Genomic DNA, 22994 nt, shown 5'->3' with positions numbered 1-22994 from the left:
AGCCATAAAACCAACTTATCTGATCTTAGTCATGGTAACTAAGACCTTCTTGCCCTTGTTGGGGGGATGGGACCACAGATCCCAGAGTGAGTTTGAAATATTATTTGTTAAACTATAACAAATACTTGGGTATAATTTGTCTCAGTCGTTACATCGCGTATTAAAAAATTGCAACGCAATTCAGAGGTTTCACCAGAGGTGTAAAATCCAACGGGTCAGAAAGTAAAACTCCTGCCATATTTTTATTCCACCCATGACCTCAGCCAGCTGATTTCACTAATTAGTTCTATCTCCTGACTGAAAAACTGTGCTAATTAGCAAATCCAGGTGATTGGAACAATAACTACTGAGGAGGACTTTTACTTTCTGAACCTGGACTTTATACCTCTGGCTTTCACCAAATAACAGTGCAAACACGATGCAAATACAGTAAGAGCTTTGATGTACTGTACATTGTAACAGCGTCATAATTTTGTGATGATTGATTTCAACGAGTTTTGGCAAGTGTCTAGATAAACTCGCGTTCACATCGTTGGGAAAAAAAAAAAACCCTATCCTAGCATTAGGATCGTTTGGAAGGTAATGGTATTATTGATCCTGTATAGATCTTTTCTCGTTCTCATGTCACTGTTCACTAATGCTCCAGTGGGTGGGGCCAAAGCTGCCCTGTGACGTCACAAGTCTCCACTTTTTAGATCCTGTCGTTTGCTGGCCTTGGTTTCAATAAAAGCAGATTTTGGAATAATTATTGATTTAGGACGTTGTCCTATTTAATGATTTATAGTTATCCTAATTAATGATTTAGGAAGTTTTGAGTTTTGAAACCTACAGGGTATTTTTATAGTATAACGATCTCTTAACTGTCAAAGGATCAAAGAACATTTGAATTCTCAGTCTATGACCCCTTTAATAATTTTTACCTGAAGATCATGAGGTGGAGGCAAAGAGAAAGTTCAGAGAAAGAAAACAGGGGATGAGAACATTTGATCTTTTGTCTATTAGTACAGAGCTTTGTGCTTGAGATTAAAGCCAACCATGACGGAACGTGAGATTCTTCAAGCTATATTGAGGAACTGCAATCCGCACATTGCCAGTATCTTGAGAAGGACTGTATCCACAATAGAGCTAGTTTGTGTGGGCACACTGGTGGAATGGGACCTGAATGAGAAGAGAATTTTCCAGAGACAGAGGCAAGCTGAACAAGCAACTTTATGTGAAGGTGGGAAATCCAGTCGAGGTAGGTCAAACAGCCATAACATTGCTGTATATCATCCATGTCTACTCTGATGCTGCTTTTAGATATTTGTAACCAACATTTGGAGGCAATTATTGATACAGGTAGTACTTATTCTTTAAGTACTTAGTCTCTGTGGACTCAGATCAAGCATGAAAGGGAGGTTTTACAGCCTAGTAGGGGTCAAACATTTTCCCTGGCAAATGGCCATATTCAACATGCACTTGGTAAAATTTCTCAGTGTATAGTGTATGGCCAAACCTCCTCTCATCGTGGGACTTGAATTTCTGACTCTTTCTGGGGTGAAGTTGGATTTTTTTAGTAGCTACAGTATTTTACTAACCCTGTTGACTTGAAGCTTGCTGTTACATCACCCTCAAGTATACCTACTTGATACCTACCTGCACTAGTATAACTACTTTACTAGTTTGCATGTAGCACTTCCAACTAGACAGCTAAACGATGCTAGTCAAACTATGTAAAAGGAGTTGGTGAATACAGCGGAGGTTTCAAGAAGTCAAAAAAAGACAATTGGAACAATTGTTGTTCAATTGGCCCACGGTGTGCACAGATTTATTAGGATGTACTTCCGCCGTTACTCAAAAGATCAATATCAAAGACAAAGTACTGGTGAGGAAGAGAGCATATCCAATACCCATCCATAAGCAAAAGATTGTTGATGATGAATTAGCTAAAATGCTGGACAAAGGAATTATCAGATATTCTACTTCTCCATTGGATACTCCGATAGTACTTGTACCGAAGAAGGACGGAAGCATGCACCTTTGTGCTGATTATAGGACTTTGAACGCAAAGACACCCCTTGATGGCTTTCCTATGCCAAAAATACATGATATTCTCACTTCTCTGTATGGGGCTACAGTTTTCAGTAAGTTGGATTTAAGAAGTGGCTATTAGCAAGTATGTATGGAGTAGGCCAGCATTGCTTATAGGGATGCACCGATACCACTTTCCAGAACAAGTCCGATACCGATACACTCATTTTTGATACTCGCCGATACTGATACCGTATAACCGATACCTGTATGTTCACTGCATTTGTAATTTTTAAATGTGTTGGTAGAGAAACCAAAAGAATATAAATCATATTAATTGGCTTAATTTGTTCATCAAATAAATATTTCCTTCAGTTATTTTCATGCTTAATTAAGCCTGCTAAAATGCATTGTTACTTTCACTTTTACTTTTTCATATCATATTTTACATACTTTCATTTAATAGTACAGCACATATTTAGAGCTGCTCCAGCAGGGCTCAGTGCTGAAATATCAGTGAAATATCAATTCTTTATTCCAATTTTGATACTACAACAAAAACTACAGTAAGCAATCAAATGTGAAAAAACACTGCATAGTTATTACTGAATAAGTTAAATATAGATGGATCTTTTTGTAAAGTTACAAAAGATAGCCTATTTAGTCAAGAGCAGTGAGTAATTTATTTGTCCTTTGTTTGACTAACATTGACCCCCTGGGGTCGGCAATCACGCCGGCGTGATCTGCTCACTTTTTTTCTTATCAGTGCAAAAGAGACTCAAAATACTCTGTCGATTTTGATATTTTCATCTAGTCCTTGTCATTCTTTAATTCTTGAGGCAGGATCATGACAGACCCATGTTTTGTGTACAAGCACATGGCCATTTGTTTGGGCCATGTGCTTGTGTTGTCTCGTTCTCTTGCCCCACCCCCTTGTTATCCTCGTTTTGTCATTATTGCTTTACCTGTGTCACCTGTTGTTATCATTAGTCTCCCTATTTAATCCCCTTGTGTTTGCTGTCTTGTGCCGGTTCATTGTTACTTGTTACATGCTATCATTCATTGTGAGACTTTGTTCATCTCTGTGAGTACCCTGTCAAGAGTGTCGTCAAGAGAAAGTTATGTTTCTGTATTAGCTATTTGTTTGTAGTCAAGTTATGTCAAGTCATAGTCTAGTTTAGTCACTCGTTGTCCTGTCTTGTTTTGCCCCCTCATGGGCTTTGTTTTCCCTATTATTTGCATATAATAAACCGTGTGCTGTGACTACTGTCTGCGATTGGGTTCATTCCCTTCATCACCCTTCCTACACCATAACAGAATGAACTGGCCAACAAGGAACCCAGCAGACAGTATGTCCTCTTTTGTTGAGCATAACCCGGACGACCTTGCACAATGGTGGCTGAGGACTATTTCTGATGCAAGGAATGGCAAGCTGCCGATTCCACCCCAGGGAGAGCGGTCCCTGAAGGAGTATGCCCGGGTCGCAAATGAGAGGAGGCCGTTCCTACCTGATATCCTCCTCAACCGCTACCTCATTGCGGGTCTCACCGCTCCTCCACCCCTGGCAGAACGGGAGAAGCTGGTCTGCTGCCCGTTTGGTGAGATGGTGGATTGTTTGTCGCAGAGGGAGTCGCGGGGTTCCACCTTGTCGTCACCATCACCCTAAGCTGTCAGTGATCCCGGAGGGTCGTGTCCTGGCTGTGGTTACCCAGGGGAATCAAGCTGGCTCCACTTCCCCCCCTGAGGCATCAGTCGTACCCGAAAGTCTCCTCGGCAAGCGAGGGAGACGAACCTCATGGGAGTCGGCATCAGAGTCCTCTGCGAAGGAATCAGCCCTGTCAGAGACTGTCCTCCATGCCCCAGTCACAGCTCCTGTTGAGCTTCCCCAACCAGTCACAAGTCCGGCTATGGCCTCTGCCCCGCGGCCAAGGAGAAAGAGGAGGAAGGAAGCCTCCAATCCTCTGTCTCTGTCTGTCCCTGAGCTCGCTCCTACTGTAAGCGCTGTCACAGAGTCTACTGCTACGAATAGCGCTGTTCCAGAGTCCGCTGCATCAGAAAGCGCTGTCCTAGAGCCTGCTGCTATGGATGGTGCTGTCCCGGAGTCCGCTGCTGCTGAGGGTGCTGTCCAAGAGCCCGCTGCAACTGAAAGCACGGTCTCAGAGCCCGCTGCAACCGAAGGTACTGTTCCTGAATCGGCTGCTGAAGGTGCGGTTCCAGAGTCTGCAGCAGTGAGAGCTGTTCCCGAGCCTGCTGTCGTGAGTGCTGCAGAGAGGGCAGCGGCCGGTTCAGCTGCTGAGGCTGTTTTGCGCTCAGTTTCAGCTATTCAAGAGATGCCGATCGTCATTGCTGCAAGAACCCTGTCAGAGAACTTATCCCGTCTTGTCAAGATTCTAGAAATCCCTGTCAGTCCTGTCTTGTTCCCAGACCCTGTGCCCAAGTCTGCTGCAGAGAGCGCTGATCCCAGGCCAGCTGCAGAGAGCGCTGATCCCAGGCCAGCTGCAGAGAGCGCTGATCTCAAGCCAGCTGCAGAGAGCTCTGTTCCAGAATCCGAGGCTGTTACCGAATCGGAGATGAGGAGCGTAGATTCTGAGTCTGCTTCGGGCAATACTGGTTCTGAAGCCGCTTCTGAGAGCCCAGTTCCTGTTCCTGCTCCACAGCTGCCTGCTGTACCCCCTGTCATGATTCCTGTCCTGTCACCTGCTGTATCCCCTGTTTCTGTTCCTGTTGTGGTCTCCACCCCTGTCATGCCGCCGTGTGTTTCCCCGGTCACCCCTGTCTCCATTAAACCCCGGACTGTTTCCCCCAAGACTTTTCCTCATGTGTCCCCATCCAAGTCTGCCCGGACCCCTCGCCATCAGCCTTCATCCCGTCATCCTAAGACCTCCGTTCCACCCATCCACCATGGACTTCCCCCCATGAACTTTGTTCCGCCTCCTCCCCTTCCTTGTTTGTTATTTTTGCTATGTCACCCGGACCCTGTCGTTGTATATTCTTGTTTACCTTTATTGTTATTTGTCATGTTTTGTTGGTTTGTGTCTGTGTCACAGTCTGTTATGTCCCGTGTTTGATGTTCCCTTGAGGAGCGTCTGGAAGCCGCTCCTTAAGGGAGGGGTTCTGTCATGATTCTGCCATCTAGTCCTTGTCATTCTTTAACTCTTGAGGCAGGATCATGACAGACCCATGTTTTGTGTACAAGCACATGGCCATTTGTTTGGGCCATGTGCTTGTGTTGTCTCGTTCTCTTGCCCCACCCCCTTGTTATCCTCGTTTTGTCATTATTGCTTTACCTGTGTCACCTGTTGTTATCATTAGTCTCCCTATTTAATCCCCTTGTGTTTGCTGTCTTGTGCCGGTCCATTGTTACTTGTTACATGCTATCATTCATTGTGAGATTTTGTTCATCTCTGTGAGTACCCTGTCAAGAGTGTCGTCAAGAGAAAGTTCTGTTTCTGTATTAGCTATTTGTTTGTAGTCAAGTTGTGTCAAGTCATAGTCCAGTTTAGTCACTCGTTGTCCTGTCTTGTTTTGCCCCCTCGTGGGCTTTGTTTTCCCTATTATTTGCATATAATAAACTGTGTGCTGTGACTACTGTCTGCGATTGGGTTCATTCCCTTCATCACCCTTCTTACACCATAACATACGTATGATAAAATGCATACTTAAAAAAAAAAAAAAAAGATTACACATGAAATACTGTTAAAATTATAATTGTTGTTGATTTATATGTGAAAACTGTTTAATAAAATAGCAACATATATTTACAAGGTAGATGTAAGCAACATCTTAATAGGTCAATATAAACCTTCTCATTAAATTATTTATTATTGTTTTTTTATTAATGACACAGAATATACAGTATGAGAATTAACTGCATATAGTTACTAGAAATCTTTACCTTGGATATTATACAATTTGCATGCATTCAAAATAAGTCCTCACATTCTTGTGGTACTCTCAGTGACACACCTGAATGAAAAGCTCATTATGCAGCTCATTATGCGGGTCATTGTCTTGAGGATGATGAGGCTGTTATGATCCATCTGTAGGTTGTCTGGCTGTATGGTGACAAAGGAAGGCTGTGGTTATGTGTCTTCAGCTCTGAGTTCAAACCCCTCACACCTGAGAGAGCTGGATCTGACCTACAATCACCCAGGAGATTCAGGAGTCAAGCTGCTCTCTGACAAACTGAATGATCCAAACTGCTCACTGCAGATACTCAAGTAAGTCAAACTCTAATACTGACATACTGAACATGAGTGTGTATGATGCATATCATCTTTAATGTGTGTTTGTGTGTTTATAGTGTGGATCATGGAGAAGAGATCAGGATGACAGCAGGACTAAGAAAGTGTAGGTCTACAAACACAAACAAAGACACATCACTATTAAGTTATGTTATAGAGTATCTCTTCTCTTGTTTAGATGCCTGTGATCTCACACTGGATCCAAACACAGCAAACAGTCGTCTCATTCTGTCTGAGGAGAACAGGAAGGTGACACGTGTGAAAGAGCATCAGCTGTATGCTGATCATCCAGGGAGATTTGAGAAGTATGAACAGGTTCTGTGTGGAGAGAGTCTGACTGAACGCTGTTACTGGGAGGCTGAATGGAGCAGATGTGCTGAAATATCAGTGACATATGAAGGAATCAGCAGGAAAGGAGAGAGTGATGACTGTGAATTTGGATACAATGACAAATCCTGGAGTCTGAGCTGCTATAATGACAGATTCACTGTCCGTCACAATAATATCTACACTCATATACCTGCCATCTGTTCATCTAAAAGAGCAGGAGTGTATGTGGACGTGTCGGCCGGCATTCTGTCCTTCTACAGCATCTCTGACAGACACACATTCACACACTTACACACACTCAACACCACATTCACTGAACCCCTCTATGCTGGATTTAAAGTTGATCCTGATTCCTCTGTGTCCCTGTGTCAGATTACATCACACACACACACACACACACACACACACACACACACACACACACTTGTAAATCCTCTTTCTAACATCCACTTTCACACAAAGTCCTGAAATTTCACATTACATTTGTATTAGTACATATTAAACTAGTTCTGTCAGGTCCATTAAGTCAAGAACACACAGACAATAAAAATAATGTAAGAATTTTTATTGAATAGATTGCAAACAAGTTGATGTTCCTGAATTGAAATTTGGCGGTATGGCTCTGTTCAGGGAGTCCTCTGACCTTTCATGAGCACCATGAAATAGCAGAGAGTCAGAGGACAGCAGCAGCATAGGGAACGCTCACAGTTTAGGACTGTGAGAGCTAAAATATCCCCCTGTGAACAGAGCAGGCAAAATGACATAAAGCAAATGCCACATTATGCATAAGGAGGAGCTGGGGAGGTGGCGGGCAGCAGAAGCGAGCAGCAAGCATGTATGATCAAACTGAATGTGCTTTAAATAGGGCGCCTTGTTTGAGCTTGGCCATTGAGCAGCGAGGGGAGTTAACGAGCTAATGCAGCTCAGCTGGAGCAAATCAGCTGACAGGACAGTGTTGTTAGCAAATAGCATTAGCAGCATCTTGACTACCTGGCCTGCCAGAACTGACGCTGACGCTCAATTTCTGTCAGGTCCATTAAGTCAAGAACACACAGACAATAAAAATAATTTAAGAATTTTTATTGAATAGATTGCAAACAAGTTGATGTTCCTGAATTGAAATTTGGCGGTATGGCTCTGTTCAGGGAGTCCTCTGACCTTTCATGAGCACCATGAAATAGCAGAGAGTCAGAGGACAGCAGCAGCATAGGGAACGCTCACAGTTTAGGACTGTGAGAGCTAAAATATCCCCCCAAACAAAACCACACCTGGCAATCCTCTGAGAACAGAGGATGATTTTATTTTAACAATTTATATGCTTATTAATCTACGAATATATACGGATAATTTGCAATATGTTATAATCAGATGAGTCCTGACCACCCATGAGTTAGCAGAATCAGGGGACAGCAGCAGCAGTCTGTTTCTGATCAGATGAGTCCCCTGACCATTCATGAATTAGCAGAAGTCAGGGGACAGCAGCAGTATGAGGAGATAGCAGCCGCATATAGGGACAGCATTATCAGCATGAGGGGAAGCAGCAGCAGCAAGCTCACGTTATTTGACTAGATGAGCTATCCCCCCAAAACAGAAATTGAGTGTCTCAAACGGTGTCGTCTGAGCCACCCTAATTTAGCAATTTATATTATGGTAAAAATGATTAATTACTGAAATGACTATTCAAGACTGCAATTGCTAAAACATGCTGTTACCTAGAATTATCTGTCTTTGAACTGTTTTGACAGTCTACAGTGTAAGCGCTATGAAGAGATGACTGAGAAACAAGCTAGATGAAGGAATTAAACAGCTTTTTACCAGCGTACAGATCAGCAGAAGCGAGCAGCAAGCATGTATGATCAAACTGAATGTGCTTTAAATAGGGCGCCTTGTTTGAGCTTGGCCATTGAGCAGCGAGGGGAGTTAACGAGCTAATGCAGCTCAGCTGGAGCAAATCAGCTGACAGGACAGTGTTGTTAGCAAATAGCATTAGCAGCATCTTGACTACCTGGCCTGCCAGAACTGACGCTGACGCTCAATTTATGGTTTTTCATTGTCATCAAAAGGAAGTTACAAATCATACACACACACTGTTCGAAATCCAGTGGCGGCTGGTGAAAAATATCTTAGGTGGGGCTGTATCATTTTCAGTTGGTTTCAATAGTCTGGTAACCACGGGAGTCTTTTAGCGTAGTGGCTCCGAGGTTGTGGAATGCTCTTCCTCAAGACTTCCGTCAAACATCCACCCTTCTCTCCTTCAAAAACACCTTTTTTATCTGAATATTACTCTTCAGCTCACAGTCTGTAAATTCTACATTGTTATTGATATGCTATTTGTTTGAATCCCTCTTTGTTTGCATCTTTAACCTAACTTTGTAAGTGACCTGTGAATATTAGGCCTACTTTCTGCTCTTGGTATGTGTATTGTGCTTTGATGTTGATGTTTATTTTGTTCTATTCCTTAACCCTGTCCCAGTGGTTCTCAAACTTTTTAGAGTTGTACCCCATGAGGCTTTTAACATCCTTCTGCGTACCCCCACTCTTCAGTCACACCTTTTTCAGTAAGGGACAATATTTGCCCCCATGCATTTTTACCTTTACAAATACCTTTATAAAATAAATAATACTTTAAATAAAAAGTATTAAATTAAAATCGCCAGTAGGTGGTGAGTCATCGAGTCGTTCATTCAGTAACGAAGCAAGTGGCTGTATTTATGAATTAATCATTGAATCATTGACTCTAATGATTCATTCAAAGCCACATATTCGTTCACAAACTCTGCTGTTTGCTGCAGTTCTGCTGTGGAGCTATTATTTTGTTGTAAAAAATGTTGAAAATGAACATCACTTAATATTAATATTTCGTTTGTTGAACTGTTGTATAAAATCAATGTCACATTTGCAATCGTGTGGATCTTCATATAATGTGATCAACATTAAACACAGGAACTTGTATCGAAGTGAGTTTGAATCTTACGTATATAGATCTCCATGCACAGCCTGTGTCTATATTTGTTCTTCATGCTAGTAAGTGCTAAATCCCTACTTTTACAAAGGTAATGTACTGGTAATGTCGAGAATGGTAGTATAGCGCGATTTGCCAAGGCAGCAATCTGCAGGAGACCTGTCATATAGCCTACACGCAGCTTAAACGAGACCACTATTGGCCAGCCACCCCTGTTGAAATCTTTAGAAAAACATTTTGCTTAAATATATTAATTTTAAATTGATAATCGAAGTCAGTGATAGGAGTACATTTCAGACCCATTTTTATTATGGAAAATATATACCCATTTATTAAAGTGTAAGTTCGCAGATTTTCAACCTGTTATATGTATATTAACAATATTTACTCTTTCTCTGTGCTATCTGGATAGAGAAATTCCAATTTAATTGTCAACAGAAATTTTTGACAGACTTCCGGCATGCAGTTGAGTGAGTAAGGCGCGTCCGGGAGCTGCTCCGTAAATGTTATTTCTTTTCAATAGTCAACAGGAACATTTAATATTCTTAATACTTTAAGACAACGTCTACAAAGAACCTTTGATTGATAGCTGGAGCTTGGCATTATCGCTGCAATGCCTAAATCTAAACATGCTTCTTCTGCTCCTGATGAAGCTGACGACGCTGGTAACATGGCCGCAGGGTTAACTCCAGCTCTTAACTCTGGCGGAACAATCTCTGTATATTAGGTATCCCCGAGAATGTTGAAACGTCCAAGCCCTCTCACTTCATGACATCGTTCTTCGTGGAACTTTTCGGGGATAAACTACATCAGACACCAGAGATTGAGCGTGCACAACGGTCCCTCGCAACCAAACCGCGATCCGGGATACGCACCACCAAGACCCATATGATCGTACGCTTTCTTCGCTTCCAACCCAGGGAAGAAATTTTACGTTTGTCACACGAGCATGGAGAGTTGCACTATAAGGATTCCAAGATTTTTATCTTTCCTGACTTCTCTGCGGAATTCAAGAAACGACGGGATCAGTTCACTTAAGGCTGAACTGCACAGAGTCGGTGTCAAATTCATGATGCTGTATCCCTGCAGACTTCTCCTTTCATTCAACAGTAAATCGCACAGTTTTGACACCCCCGATGCTGTTTCTACGTTCCTGACCACCGTGGTTAAACCCAAACAGTCAAGCGAGGTAGCTGCTGTGGTTACAGATAAATGACAGATTATTTTTGGACAATGTTCCACTCGGGGCAGTAGGCCTATGTGAGCGCAGTCGTATAGGTAATTGATTGGTAATGTCATTAAAAGTTCTGCGTTGTATCAGACTATTGACTTTTTGCATTATGAACATTTACCGACCATGCAACTTTGATTTTCTATTATTTACAATTTCATATGCGGTCTTTGAACTGTGTTTTGTTCCCTATTTCTTAAGATATTCAATTTGTTACGGAGCTCTCTCCGACTAAGACTGTGTTGTGTGATAATGAGTAATGTTCATTCTACTTTTGTAGTACATGTTCTTTTTTTCTTTCCTTTTGACTTTCCTTTTGTGCTTTCTTTGTACTTTCACTTAATCTCAGATTCTCAGATATGTCAAGACAAAAGAAAGTCACACTTTTACACTTTTTGTTGTTGTTGCAGCCAATGACCACTAGCTTACTCAATGCTCAGTCCGGTGGTTCATGTGTTCATTTTACCAGTTGGAATGTCAAACAATGTAATCAAACGCTGCAAGATGTTGTCACATTTAGAACATTTAAATACTCATATTGTTTTTTTGCAAGAGACCCACTTAAAAAACTCAGATCATGTCAGACTTTGTAAGAAATGGATTGAACAAGTTTATCATTCTAAATTTCTCAGTAAATCTAGAGGGGTGGCAATTATTATCAACAAATGTATTCCGTTTTCTCCTTCACAAACCTTAGTTGATTCCGGTGGTAGATATGTTATTGTTTCAGGACTTCTTTATAGTTTAACAGTGACTCTGGCTAATATATACAGACCATATTACGATGATAAAAATTGTATTCAGAAAATATTCGATCTACTCCCTGACCTAAACTCACACTATCTTATTATGGGAGGTGATTTTAATTGTTCTCTGAACCCTTCTCTAGATCGTTCATCCACTAAACCTGCCCAACCCTCACTGCAATTAGACTCCATTAATAATGTCTGCCTGCCTCCAACCCTCCGTCACTCTTGTATTTCTTTGATTTTGAAAAAAGACAAAGACCCACACGAATGTGGTTCGTACAGACCAATCAGTCTTTTGAACGTAGATGTAAAGATACTGGCTAAAATGCTTGCAAAGTGTCTTGAGTTGATTTTATACCGGCAATCATACACAACGACCAAACTGGTTTTATTCAAAACAGACTACTGTCTCATAATATAAGAAGGGCATTGAATATAATTTATTACTCTAATTCTCACCCATCAGAGGCTCTTCTGGACGCAGAGAAAGCCTTTAATCGGGTGGAATGGGATTACCTTTTCTATGTGCTACAGAAATTCGGTTTATCATATCCTGGATAAAACTTTTATATTCCTCCCCAATATGTTCCGTCCGGACCAATTAAGTATCCTCCTCTATTTTCCCCTTGAAATGTGGCACTAGACAAGGCTGCCCACTTTCACATTTGCTTTTTGCATTGGTAATTGAACCCTTGGCAATTGCCATTCGTAGTGAGCAGGCCCTACAGGGAATTAGGATAGCTGGTGCTGTTAACAAAATTTCATTATATGCCGATGATGTGTTACTCTCTATCTCTGATCCGGATGTTTCTTTACCCGAAATTTGAGAATTATTAATTCCTTTAGCATCTTCTCCGGTTATAAATACAATATAAATAAAAGTGAGTTATATCCAATACATTTTCCAATTTCTGATTTACCAACGAGTGCCTCAAAGTTTAAAATTGCTTTCTATAGTTTTAAATATTTAGGAGTAATATTTACACGTAAGTGCTTAGATCTCTTCAAGGCTAATTTTACCACGCTCCTCCAACAAGTCCAGAAAGATTTTACTCGCTGGTCGGCCCTTCCCCTTTCATTGGCTGGACGCGTGAATTTGGTGAAGATGAATGTTTTACCTAGATTTCTGTATTTATTTCAATGTGTCCCAATTTTTATACCAAAATCTTTTTTTAAGACTCTAAATAAAAACACATCTCATCTTTTTTTTTGGAACAAAGGACCAGCCAGAATTCATAGAGAAATACTTAAGAAACCAGAGCTTGAGGGCCCTTCTTAATTTCTTATTTTACTACTGGGCAGCAAATATACACTCTACATCAGGGGTTCTCAATCCTGGTCCTCGAGGGCCACTTTCCTGCAGAGTTTAGCTCCAACCCTAATCAAACACACCTGAACCAGCTAATTAAGCTCTTCAGGTTTACTAGAGAGCTAAAGGCAGGTGAGTTTGATCAAGGTTGGAGCTAAACTCTGCAGGAAAGTGGCCCTCGAGGACCAGGATTGAGAACCCCTGCTCTACATTGTTCTGGTTTAAGAGTCATTTCGGGCTCAGTGACTGTGTCCCGGCTTGGGTCGGTATTAAAGAGGGTTCTTGCTCCCTAGCCTCGCCTGCTGCACTATTGTGTGGTCCTCTTTCAAGCCATCTCACGCTGTCCTTACAGCAATTCCATTGTACGACAATAGTTATGGATTTCCTGTAATGGAAACGCGCCTAGCTCTTTGCTCCACATGTTCTCACACAGTGAAAAATATATTGCGGAGTAAGAGCGGAATGGCTTGTCGGACGTAGCAACAATAACTAAGAGGGACGGGTCTTTGTGAAAGGTCAATTTTAAATCATTTAAATCTTTGTGGACTCGGACTCAAGGCCCTCTTTGGACTCGGACTTGGACTCGATTGTAAAGAACTTGGACTCGACTCAGACTTGACAAAGGTGGACTCGGACCCAACACTACCAACACTTTAAAGACACTCCTCACCACAGTTCCTTGTCCGACCCTGATTGTTCATGTTCATGTGTGTTATGTGGACTTATCTCCAGTCTCCAGCACCTTCCTCTTTCACCCGTTGGACTCCACTACCCTGCTCACCTCATCACATCCTTTGTTTATCAATACATCACCATTCACCATCCATCTTCCTCTCCTGTGTCCATATATCCGTACAAGATTATACTTCTGCATGTTTATATCCCCGCCTAGCTAACCCCGTAACACACAAGCCTTGCTGTTTCAGAGATACTCTGACAAGGGTCAAATTATTATGGCAAGGTTACTGGGTCAGATCTTTATTCCTGCCCATTTCTCCTGCATCCAGCACATTGATTATGAGAACTAAACTGTTTATTGTCTCGTACTGAACTGAACAGTGCTTACCGTCTAATTTACCCAGTCCTTAATATGTGGCCTTGTTAGGAGATGATCAATATGGAAGCAGATTAGTCTCAAATATAATTCACGCAAAAAACATGATTCACAAATGCGTAGACAATTTCACATGCATGAAACCTAATTCACGTGCACACAAAAAAAATCCACGTGCGTGAAAAAAAATATTCACAAAAAGCAATTCACATGCGCAAAATAAAATTATATACTCATAAAATACATTTCACAAATGCAAAACACAATTCGTAGATATACAACTGTGCACAAAAACCTTTGAATGTTTAAAATGTACGAGTGTATCCTTGCATTTGAATGTGCAAATCGTCATTCACGTACGAATCGCCTTAGATATGTGTGTGTGTGTTTTTGAGACTTTCCTGGCAGGCATAACACTCACAGAGCAGTCGTACTCTTTAGACAATCAGATTTAAGCTTATCAATCGACCAATCAGTATCACGTGAGGGCGGGCCTACCTACATGTTACGTCATCAGCTTTCGACCAGTTCATGGCTGAGCAGAGGTAAGTGCAGTTAATCGTTCATTTCTGTGTTTAGAAGTTAGAGATCATTTGAAGCAATAGTTTATTAACTGCTGTTTAGTCCACATGTGAATATAAACATTTATTTTTAGTATTGATGGATTTTCATGTCCTGTCCACCACACATTCAACCTATGATAATGTATGTAATGACGTGCATATATAGGAGACATGTTTTGATCTGCATATATTATGTAGTTTTATTGTTTCAGATTTCCAAGACAGATGATGTATGAAGTTGCAGACAACCAGTACTGTGATCTTACCATTTCTACTGTAATTCTTTGAAAACAGTCATGTTGCAAGCCATCCATTTTGACAGTTGTTTCAACAAGTGGTTGAAAGTGATGCATTGTTACTGTATTAATTTGTCTCCTGCGGACTATATGTACACGCTTTAGGAATAAAGCCTTGCTATGCATGCATTATTAAATGTTCTTGTAAGAATTAAAAGATTCAGACATAGTTCAATTTGATGTACACGTTTTATTAATTTGAAAGTTTCTGAATCCTTTGGGAATAAAATATATAAAATGACTTGATCATGATTAATGTTCCTGTTACATATGAAGATCATGAATTGACAGTCTAAACTGTGAAGCACAATATTCAGTACAGAGAAATATACGTTTCTTCAGGAGTTGTGAGATCCAGTCAGAGTGTACTTTGCTTTTAGAGTATATAAATATAAGTGCAATACATCAAGTGAAAAGTTAAAAAATGAATTGTGTTCAGTCCGGTCATCAGTAGACCTCTCTGTTAGGACATATAAGATTTTGTCCTGATATTTAAAGTACTAAAACCCTATAGTACAAGAGGTGCAGACAGAGGACGTGGGGAATTAAGTGATGGTATTTGAATAGAGTTTACTGAGTAATCTTAGTCGCATAATCTTAATTGCCTCTCTATGATAAGTACTCAGCATACTCAGCTTTGTCTTATCAGCATAAAATCAGATTTGCCTATTTTACTAGGCAAAGTAAAATTAATGCTTCACAATATTGTCCTTAGACCTTAAGATGACAATAAAAAACCTTATTTAAAAACCTTGCGATGACAATACAGCACAAAACATAAGGAAATGCATGTTGAATATATTGCTAACACTCTAAAATAAGGTACAATAACTTAGTTAACATTAGTTAATGTATTAAATAACCATGAGCAATACATTTGTTGCTGTGTTTGTTAATCTTTATTAACGTTAGTTAAAAATACAGCTGTTCATTGTTAGTTTACAGTGCATTTACTAATGTTAACAAGATTTTAATGAAGTATTAGTAAATGTTAACATTAACAAAAAATAATAAAGGCTGTTCACGTGCAGTTCATTATTAGTTCATGTTAACTAATGAAACGTTTTAATAAAGTGTTACCAATTAAGACATAAATACAAAAAAAAAAAAGTATAAAAGAGAATTAAGAAACAACATGAATTAAGATGTTCGTGACTGCTATCCAGATGTCACACCAAAGGTGAGTAATCCTGATAAAATGCAGGGAAACAAGTGTTAATAATAATTTAACATCATACACAAATGGCAAAAAACACTGGGTGCTCATTAAAATAGGTCTATTCACTATTTAAAGAACAATCTCGATGGGTATTGGCCACAGATGATTGTTTTGCAATCATTAGCGTGATTGAAGCTGTGAGAGCTGTCTGTACCTTCAGCTAAAATACAACAAAACAAGCATCATTCTTCTTCATTTTTGACACGATATGGGACATCTGATTACAACAACACTTGCTTACATCAGTTAATAGTTCATAAACTATTGCTTCAACTGATCTCAAACTTTATTAACGTCAGTTAACACAGAAATGAACGATTAACTGCACTTACCTCTGCTCAGCCATGAACTGGTCGAAAGCTGATGATGTAACATATAGGTAGGCCCGCCCTCACGTGATACTGATTGGTCGATTGATAAGCTTAAATCTGATTGGCTAAAGAGTACGACTGCTCTGTGTTACGAGTGTTATGCTGCCAGCAAAGTCTCAAAAACACACACACACACATATCTAAGGCGATTCGTACGTGAATGACGATTTGCACATTCAAATGCAAGAATACACTCGTACATTTGAAACATTCAAAGGTTTTTGTGCACAGTTGTATATCTACAAATTGTGTTTTGCATTTGTGAAATGTATTTTATGAGTATATAATTTTATTTTGCGCATGTGAATTGCTTTTTGTGAATATATATTTTTTTCACGCACGTGGATTTTTTTGTGTGCACGTGAATTAGGTTTCATGCATGTGAAATTGTCTACGCATTTGTGAATCATGTTTATTGCGTGAATTATATTTGAGACTAATCTGCTTCCATAGATCAATGGTATTCACTTCACCTGTGACTGGTCATAATGTTGTGTTACATCAGTGTATAAATATTTCACCCTGACTATGCCATTAAAAAAATTATAATAATAGAAACATTGAATCAGTTAATCCTGGTCAAAAAGCCCAATTCCATCAAATTTGACTATCTATACAGTTTGGGGGCTTTAATTATATTCATCACTAGCTTCCATATTCTTATTTCCACAAGTTTTATTATTTCACAGACAGTAAAAAAAACAAAGAAAACCCCCCCAAAAAACAGCAATACAGTCAAGGGAACATTATATGCACTTTTTTAATCACCACATTTAACTCTGGATTATAAACAAAACAGTAGGAAGAAGAGAAAAAGAAAAGAGTGAATTCAGAAAAGAACTATAGAACACCCCCACACACATAAACCCCTCAGGAGGATTAACAAGACACTGCAATATCTAAACAGAAACCTGGGGCCCGTTCTTCGTACGTTGCTTAAAACATCCGAGATCAAATGAGACATCCAAGATGATATCATCGTGCTAATCATGATCCGGCTAATTGGGTTCTTCGAACACACCTGTTGTTTATGATTAGTATCGCTGGATTGAGTTATCTGAGATAATTGCGCATTCATGCGCTGGTTTAAAAGGGGATATGTATCGATAGTAGAAACATTGATCAGCAACGCTGCTATTGGCTGCTCAGCGTGGCCAAAGAGCGCGCTCAGTTTTTCTCCTCAGCAGAGCAAGAACTAATAGTCGAAGTTTATTCAGAATTGTAATGTTTAATCAAAACGCCAGGGAACACCTCAAAGTCTGCAAAAGCCAGGAGAGAGGGCTGGCAAAAAGTAGCAGACAATTTAAATCCGTTAGAAGTAGCCATGTTTTTATCACTTATCAGCCTATATTTTTGTATTTTAATAATTGCATAATTTGTTCATTGTAATGTCAGAGTCACCACACTAGAACATGGGAACAAATAAAAGTGAAGTACAAAAATATTCTACATAATGGTAATTTTTTGTTATATTTTAGTCTCTTTTATAAAAGGCACTGTTAAATAAATGGTGTTCTGTTTATAAAAGCAACCAAGAAATAGGCTGAGAAAAAAAGAAATTAAATCAAGGCTGTATAGTCATTTCAACTGTTAAATCTTTAGTAATGATGAATTGCTTTGACTTGTGAAAGTGAAAACTGATAAACTTATGTTGATGTAAAAATATTTTGCCATGAGTTATTGATCACATTTTTCCAGAGTATAGTTTATTGTAATGACATTGTGTTTTCCTCTTTTGTGCAATTTTACACAATACACCAACACTTGTATCTGTTCCCAAGAAAGTGGTGGCTGAAATATGTGCAGTAAGTGGACATTTTCTAACTTTCCAAAGGAAAGAAAGTATAAGACTTTGTAATGTCCATTTGTTTCCATTGCACTGGACAGTGAATAAACCCTCTCAGATGACTGTCATATGGAGGAACTAGCCTACCTGCAAGTGCATAAATAACTTTACTTAATTTATACTTGTATGCTTTATGGCTGCAATATAAGTTGCAGGATTCCACATCTACAGAAAGGCCTACAGAAGAGTCTGCACACACAGAGGAGACATAGGCCTACAGGTGGGCAGTGTATAGCCAACTTTTTCTTTTTATTTGTTGCATGAGGCATGTGTCTAATATCACTTGTTGCAGGCACTTGACCACTGGCTTTTCTTTACAAAGAACAATTGAAATAAAACTCAAGGAACTAAGCATATTTGTCTTATATTAAACATTTAATGAAAAGTGTTTTTTTTTTGTGGCAATGTTGTGTAATATGGCACATGCAACAATGTCACAGGCCCTGTCAGGTGTGCAACCCTCAGACTTTTCAGACACTGACATCTTCCCTTTAGTTAGCCAAAGTTAATTTCATTGTGTGCCCTTGTCCTGGCTAGAGCTGCATATTAACTGGTTTGGGTCAGGGAATGGGGTCATAAAACAGCTGTCTGCAGGCAGGAACATGTCATAATCACCTATGAAAAAATGCAGTTCTGTTAGGATCAGCATAAGTGTATGTAATACAGTGAGCTTGATATTTTATTTTGGAACTTTCCTTACCACTTTCAAATAATGTGCATAAATGTGAATCTCTGAAAATGCTTAAGTCATGCACAGATCCTGGCCATTTTGCTTTCACATTTGTGATATGGAAGATTTTAGTCAACTGCCTTTTTTTAAATTTGATATAATATTACTAATCTGGAATATTAAGAATCACAATAGTAACTGGGCTGCACATTTACATTGTGAACCCCCTTTCTGTTCACATAATCCCCTTCATTGAGGCCTTGATGGCAGTCTATGGTCTAGCTAGCCTATGGTACCAATCACGTTAGTGAAGCCTGAGTGACATATACTATTACAGTATATGGCATGGTCATGATTGAATGATCTTCATAAAAAATTATGATAGCCTAAAAAAACCTGCTTTAAAAAAACTGCTTTACAACATTGGGTCTTAAGTGGCTTGGAAATGCCACAAAAAAAAAAAACTAAAACTGTTTTTTTAAACCTAAAAGCGCCAGGTAAACTCCGAATGACACGACAGACAGCACTTTCCATCAGGTTCTCCGCATCTCCAATAGTGTAAAGGAAAGAGCCACTTGCAAATAATTTTAGGGCAATGCAAACAGTTTGTGCTGTAGTTAAAGCCTGACTCTGACAAGTCTAAAATAAATGTGCGTTTCCAACAAATTAATAATGTAAACGACAATCTCACGAGTTCACGAGAAAAATATATATCTCAGAAAGTGCGCTGGACTTCCCGTATCAGCTCCGCTTATGAAGCCGCAGTCTAATCCTGTTAACATGAAATAAGCCTGCTCCCGAGCAGGTTTAAGCTTACGGACCTGTTGCTATGACAGCAAGTCTAGGATGAGCTTCGAAGAACCAAACAATCCAAGATCATGCCAAATCGTCAACAATCAAATCCAGCTAACTGAGTTAGCGACGTACGCACCTGGGGCCCGTTCTTCGTACGTTGCTTATTACATCCGAGATCAAATGACACATCTAAGATGATGTCATCGTGCGAATCATGATCTGGCTAACTCGGTTCTTCGAACACACTTGCCGGATATGATTAGTATCGCTGGATTGAGTTATCTGAGATAATTGCGCGTTCATGCGCTGGTTTAAAGGGGATATGTATTGATAGTAGAAACATTGATCAGCAACGCTGCTATTGGCTGCTCAGCGTGGCCAAACAGCGGGCTCAGTTTTTCTCCTCAGCAGAGCAAGAACTAATAGTCGAAGTTTATTCGGAATTTTGATGTTTAATCAGCCTGGGGTTCTTCGACGCTCATCCTGGACTTGCTGTCATAGCAACAGGTGCGCAATCTTAAACCTGCTCGGGAGCAGGCTTATTTCATGTTAACAGGATTAGATCCAGGCTTTATAAGCGGAGGTGATACGGTAAGTCTTTCGCAGCCATGTCTTGTCCGTTTTTACGTCAGGAACCTGTTGCTGAAGGTGCCAGAATAATTCGAAGAGCTTTTCGAATTAATTGCGTTTTGCGAGATCGACAGGATCCTTTAGCGCAGCGCAATAATCTACTGATTGAGAGATATCGTTTTTCTCGGGAGGGTGTCATCTACATTGTCAACTTGTTGGCGCCACACGTTAAATGTTCGACTCGTTGGAGTCGGGCTTTAACAACTGCACAAACAGTTTGTATAGCTTTGAGATTCTTTGCGAGTGGCACTTTCCTTTACACTATTGGAGATGCAGAAAACTTGGGGAAAAGTGCTGTATGTCGTGCCATTCGCAAAGTTTATCTGGCACTCAAACAGTTTTTAGGGGGCTTTGTGGTATTTCCAAGCCACTTAAGACCACAGGCTGTGAAGCAGAATTTTTTTGCCATTGCAGGTACATTATAATTGTTAATGAAGATCATGCAACCATGATTATGCCAAAAAGTAGCCTAGGACTTTACAGTATTTGTTCCTCAGGCTTCCCTAACGTGATTGGTGCCATAGACTGCACACATGTCCCCATCAAGGCCCCACCTGGCCCCAATGAAGGGGATTTTGTGAACCGAAAGGGATTTCACAGTGTAAATGTGCAGGTAAATTACTATTACGATTCTTAATATTCCAGATTAGATATATATATAAAAAAAAGTAATCAAAAAGTATGCAGTTGACTGATTACAAATATTTTAGATGGTGTGTGACTCCATGTTCCACATAACAAATGTGGAAGCCAAATGGCCTGGTTCTGTGCATGACTCCATGATTTTCAGAGAGTCACATTTATGCACATTATTTGAACGTGGTAGGAAATTTTTTTATTTCAAACTCACTGTATTACATAATTTCATTCTGAGCCTAACAAAACTGCATTTTTCAGGTGCTTACGATGGGATCCTGCTAGGAGACAGGGGCTATGCCTGCAGGCAGTACTTCATGACACCATTCCCTGACCCAAACCCTGGACCACAAACCCGTTTCAATACAGCTCTAGCCAGGACAAGGGCATGCATTGAAATGAGCTTTGGGCAACTAAAGGAAAGATTTCAGTGTCTGAAGGGTCTGAGGGTTGCACCTGACAGGGCCTGTGACATTATTGTTGCATGTGCCATCCTCCACAATATTGCCACCATCAGAAAGGAGAGGACCCCTGTGGTGGAGGTGCAGCCTGATGACCTCCAGCCAGTGCACTTGGACCAACCTAGTGGCAGAGCTGCACGGGACCGAATTGTGGAACACCAATTTTTTTTTTTTTTTTTTTTTTTTACACACACACACACACATAAACCTTCATTAAATGAATAATAGACAAGACAACATGCTTAGTTCCTTGAGTTTTATTTAAATTATTGTTTCTCAAGAAAAGCCAGTGATGGTCATCTTTTGCCTGCAATAAGAGATATTGTTATGCAAGGTCAGCAATAGTACTGTGTGAAAAATAGTGTTTTAGCACTTACTCTGAAGTTCTTTTTGAAGCAACTCAATCTCTAGTGTCAGTTTTTTCTTCTTTAAGGTGTCAAGTTCTATTTCTCCCCTTAATTTTTGTTTTTTAAGATCAAAATACTCAATTTTCTGTTGAAGATTCTGTTTATATAGGGTACGGATATCACCCTGTGCCATTAAAAAAAACAAAAAAAAAACACAAGCCTCATGCAACAGAAATAAAAAGGAAAAGTAGACTGCCCACCTCTGTATCACTTTGTGCAGTAGGCCTTTCTGTAGGCCTTTCCTCCTGCAACTCATATTGCAGTCAGAAATAATATATACACACCTATAAATTAAATAAAGTTATTTATGCACTTACAAGTACTTCCTCCAAAGGACAGTCATCTGAGAGGGTTTCTTCACTGTCCTGTGCAAAAGAAAAATGGGTATTACAAAGTGTTGCACTTTCTTCCCTTTTGATGTAAATTTAGAAAAAAATCCACTTACTGCACATGCTTCAGCCACTTTCTTGGGAACAGGTCAAAGTGTTGGTGTATTATGTAAAACTACACAAAAGAGGAGAACTCAATGGCATTACAATGAACTACACTAGAAAAAAAATATGATCAATAACATATTGCAAAATATTTTTACATTAAGTTATGCAGTTTTCACCTTCACAAGTTAATGCAATTGACTCACTATTTATCTGTTGAAATGACTGTACCAGCCATTTGGATTATAGACATACTTAATTTAATGCAGCAACAAATTATTTACAGTGTAGCAAGATGATTTAAAACTCATTTACCTGTAATTAAGGTGTTGCTGTTACTGGTCCCTGGCTTTAGGTCGAAGGAAGAGCTACCCCCAGGGATGCCCTCCACAATGGGTCGGTTCTCAATTAGCCCAAGGGCCAGCTCTTCTGCCGGAGTATAATGTGGGGGTGCAGGACCACCACCTGTTTTTTTCATCTCAGCCTTTTTCTTGGTTGCTGTTATAAACAGACAAACACATCATTTAAAATGTTTTTGGTAACAGAGACTAAACAGTAGAAGTAGAAAAGATTACCAGTTTAAAGAATATTCTTGTACTTCACTTTTACTTGTTCCCATGTTCTAGTGTGTCCTGAGCTGGCTCTGACATCAAGCAATTATAAAATTATTAAAATACAAGAATATATACTGTAATAAGTGATATAACCATAATATGGAACACTTACGCATTTAATTTGTCTGCTACATTTTGCCAGCCCTCTCTCCTGGCTTTTGCA

General features: G+C 39.8%; 1 protein-coding gene and 1 long non-coding RNA gene across 2 annotated transcripts in view; one reads left to right on the top strand and one right to left on the bottom strand.

Moving 5' to 3' along the window:
* Positions 1 to 9534, top strand: part of LOC307151149 (protein NLRC3-like) — a 58510-nt gene extending 48976 nt beyond the window's left edge. Inside the window, exons 8-10 of the mRNA XM_079859010.1 lie at positions 6057 to 6230; positions 6314 to 6360; positions 6433 to 9534. Of these exons, the coding sequence (XP_079715136.1) occupies positions 6057 to 6230; positions 6314 to 6360; positions 6433 to 7052 (841 nt within the window). The 3' untranslated portion in view covers positions 7053 to 9534. The remainder of the gene's footprint in view (positions 1 to 6056; positions 6231 to 6313; positions 6361 to 6432) is intronic.
* A 12227-nt stretch (positions 9535 to 21761) lies between these two features.
* Positions 21762 to 22148, bottom strand: LOC307151487. The gene is made up of 3 exons (XR_013819885.1): positions 22101 to 22148; positions 21984 to 22028; positions 21762 to 21907 (listed from the first exon to the last, which is right to left on the bottom strand). It is a non-coding gene; the product is annotated as an uncharacterized lncRNA (long non-coding RNA).
* Between the last annotated feature and the right edge of the window lie 846 nt (positions 22149 to 22994).

The sequence above is a fragment of the Squalius cephalus genome (assembly GCF_949319135.1).
Source record: "Squalius cephalus genome assembly, chromosome: 23".
NCBI lineage: Eukaryota > Metazoa > Chordata > Actinopteri > Cypriniformes > Leuciscidae > Squalius > Squalius cephalus.
Note: the sequence above shows the minus strand (reverse complement) of the source record. Positions and strands in the feature narration are given on the sequence as shown.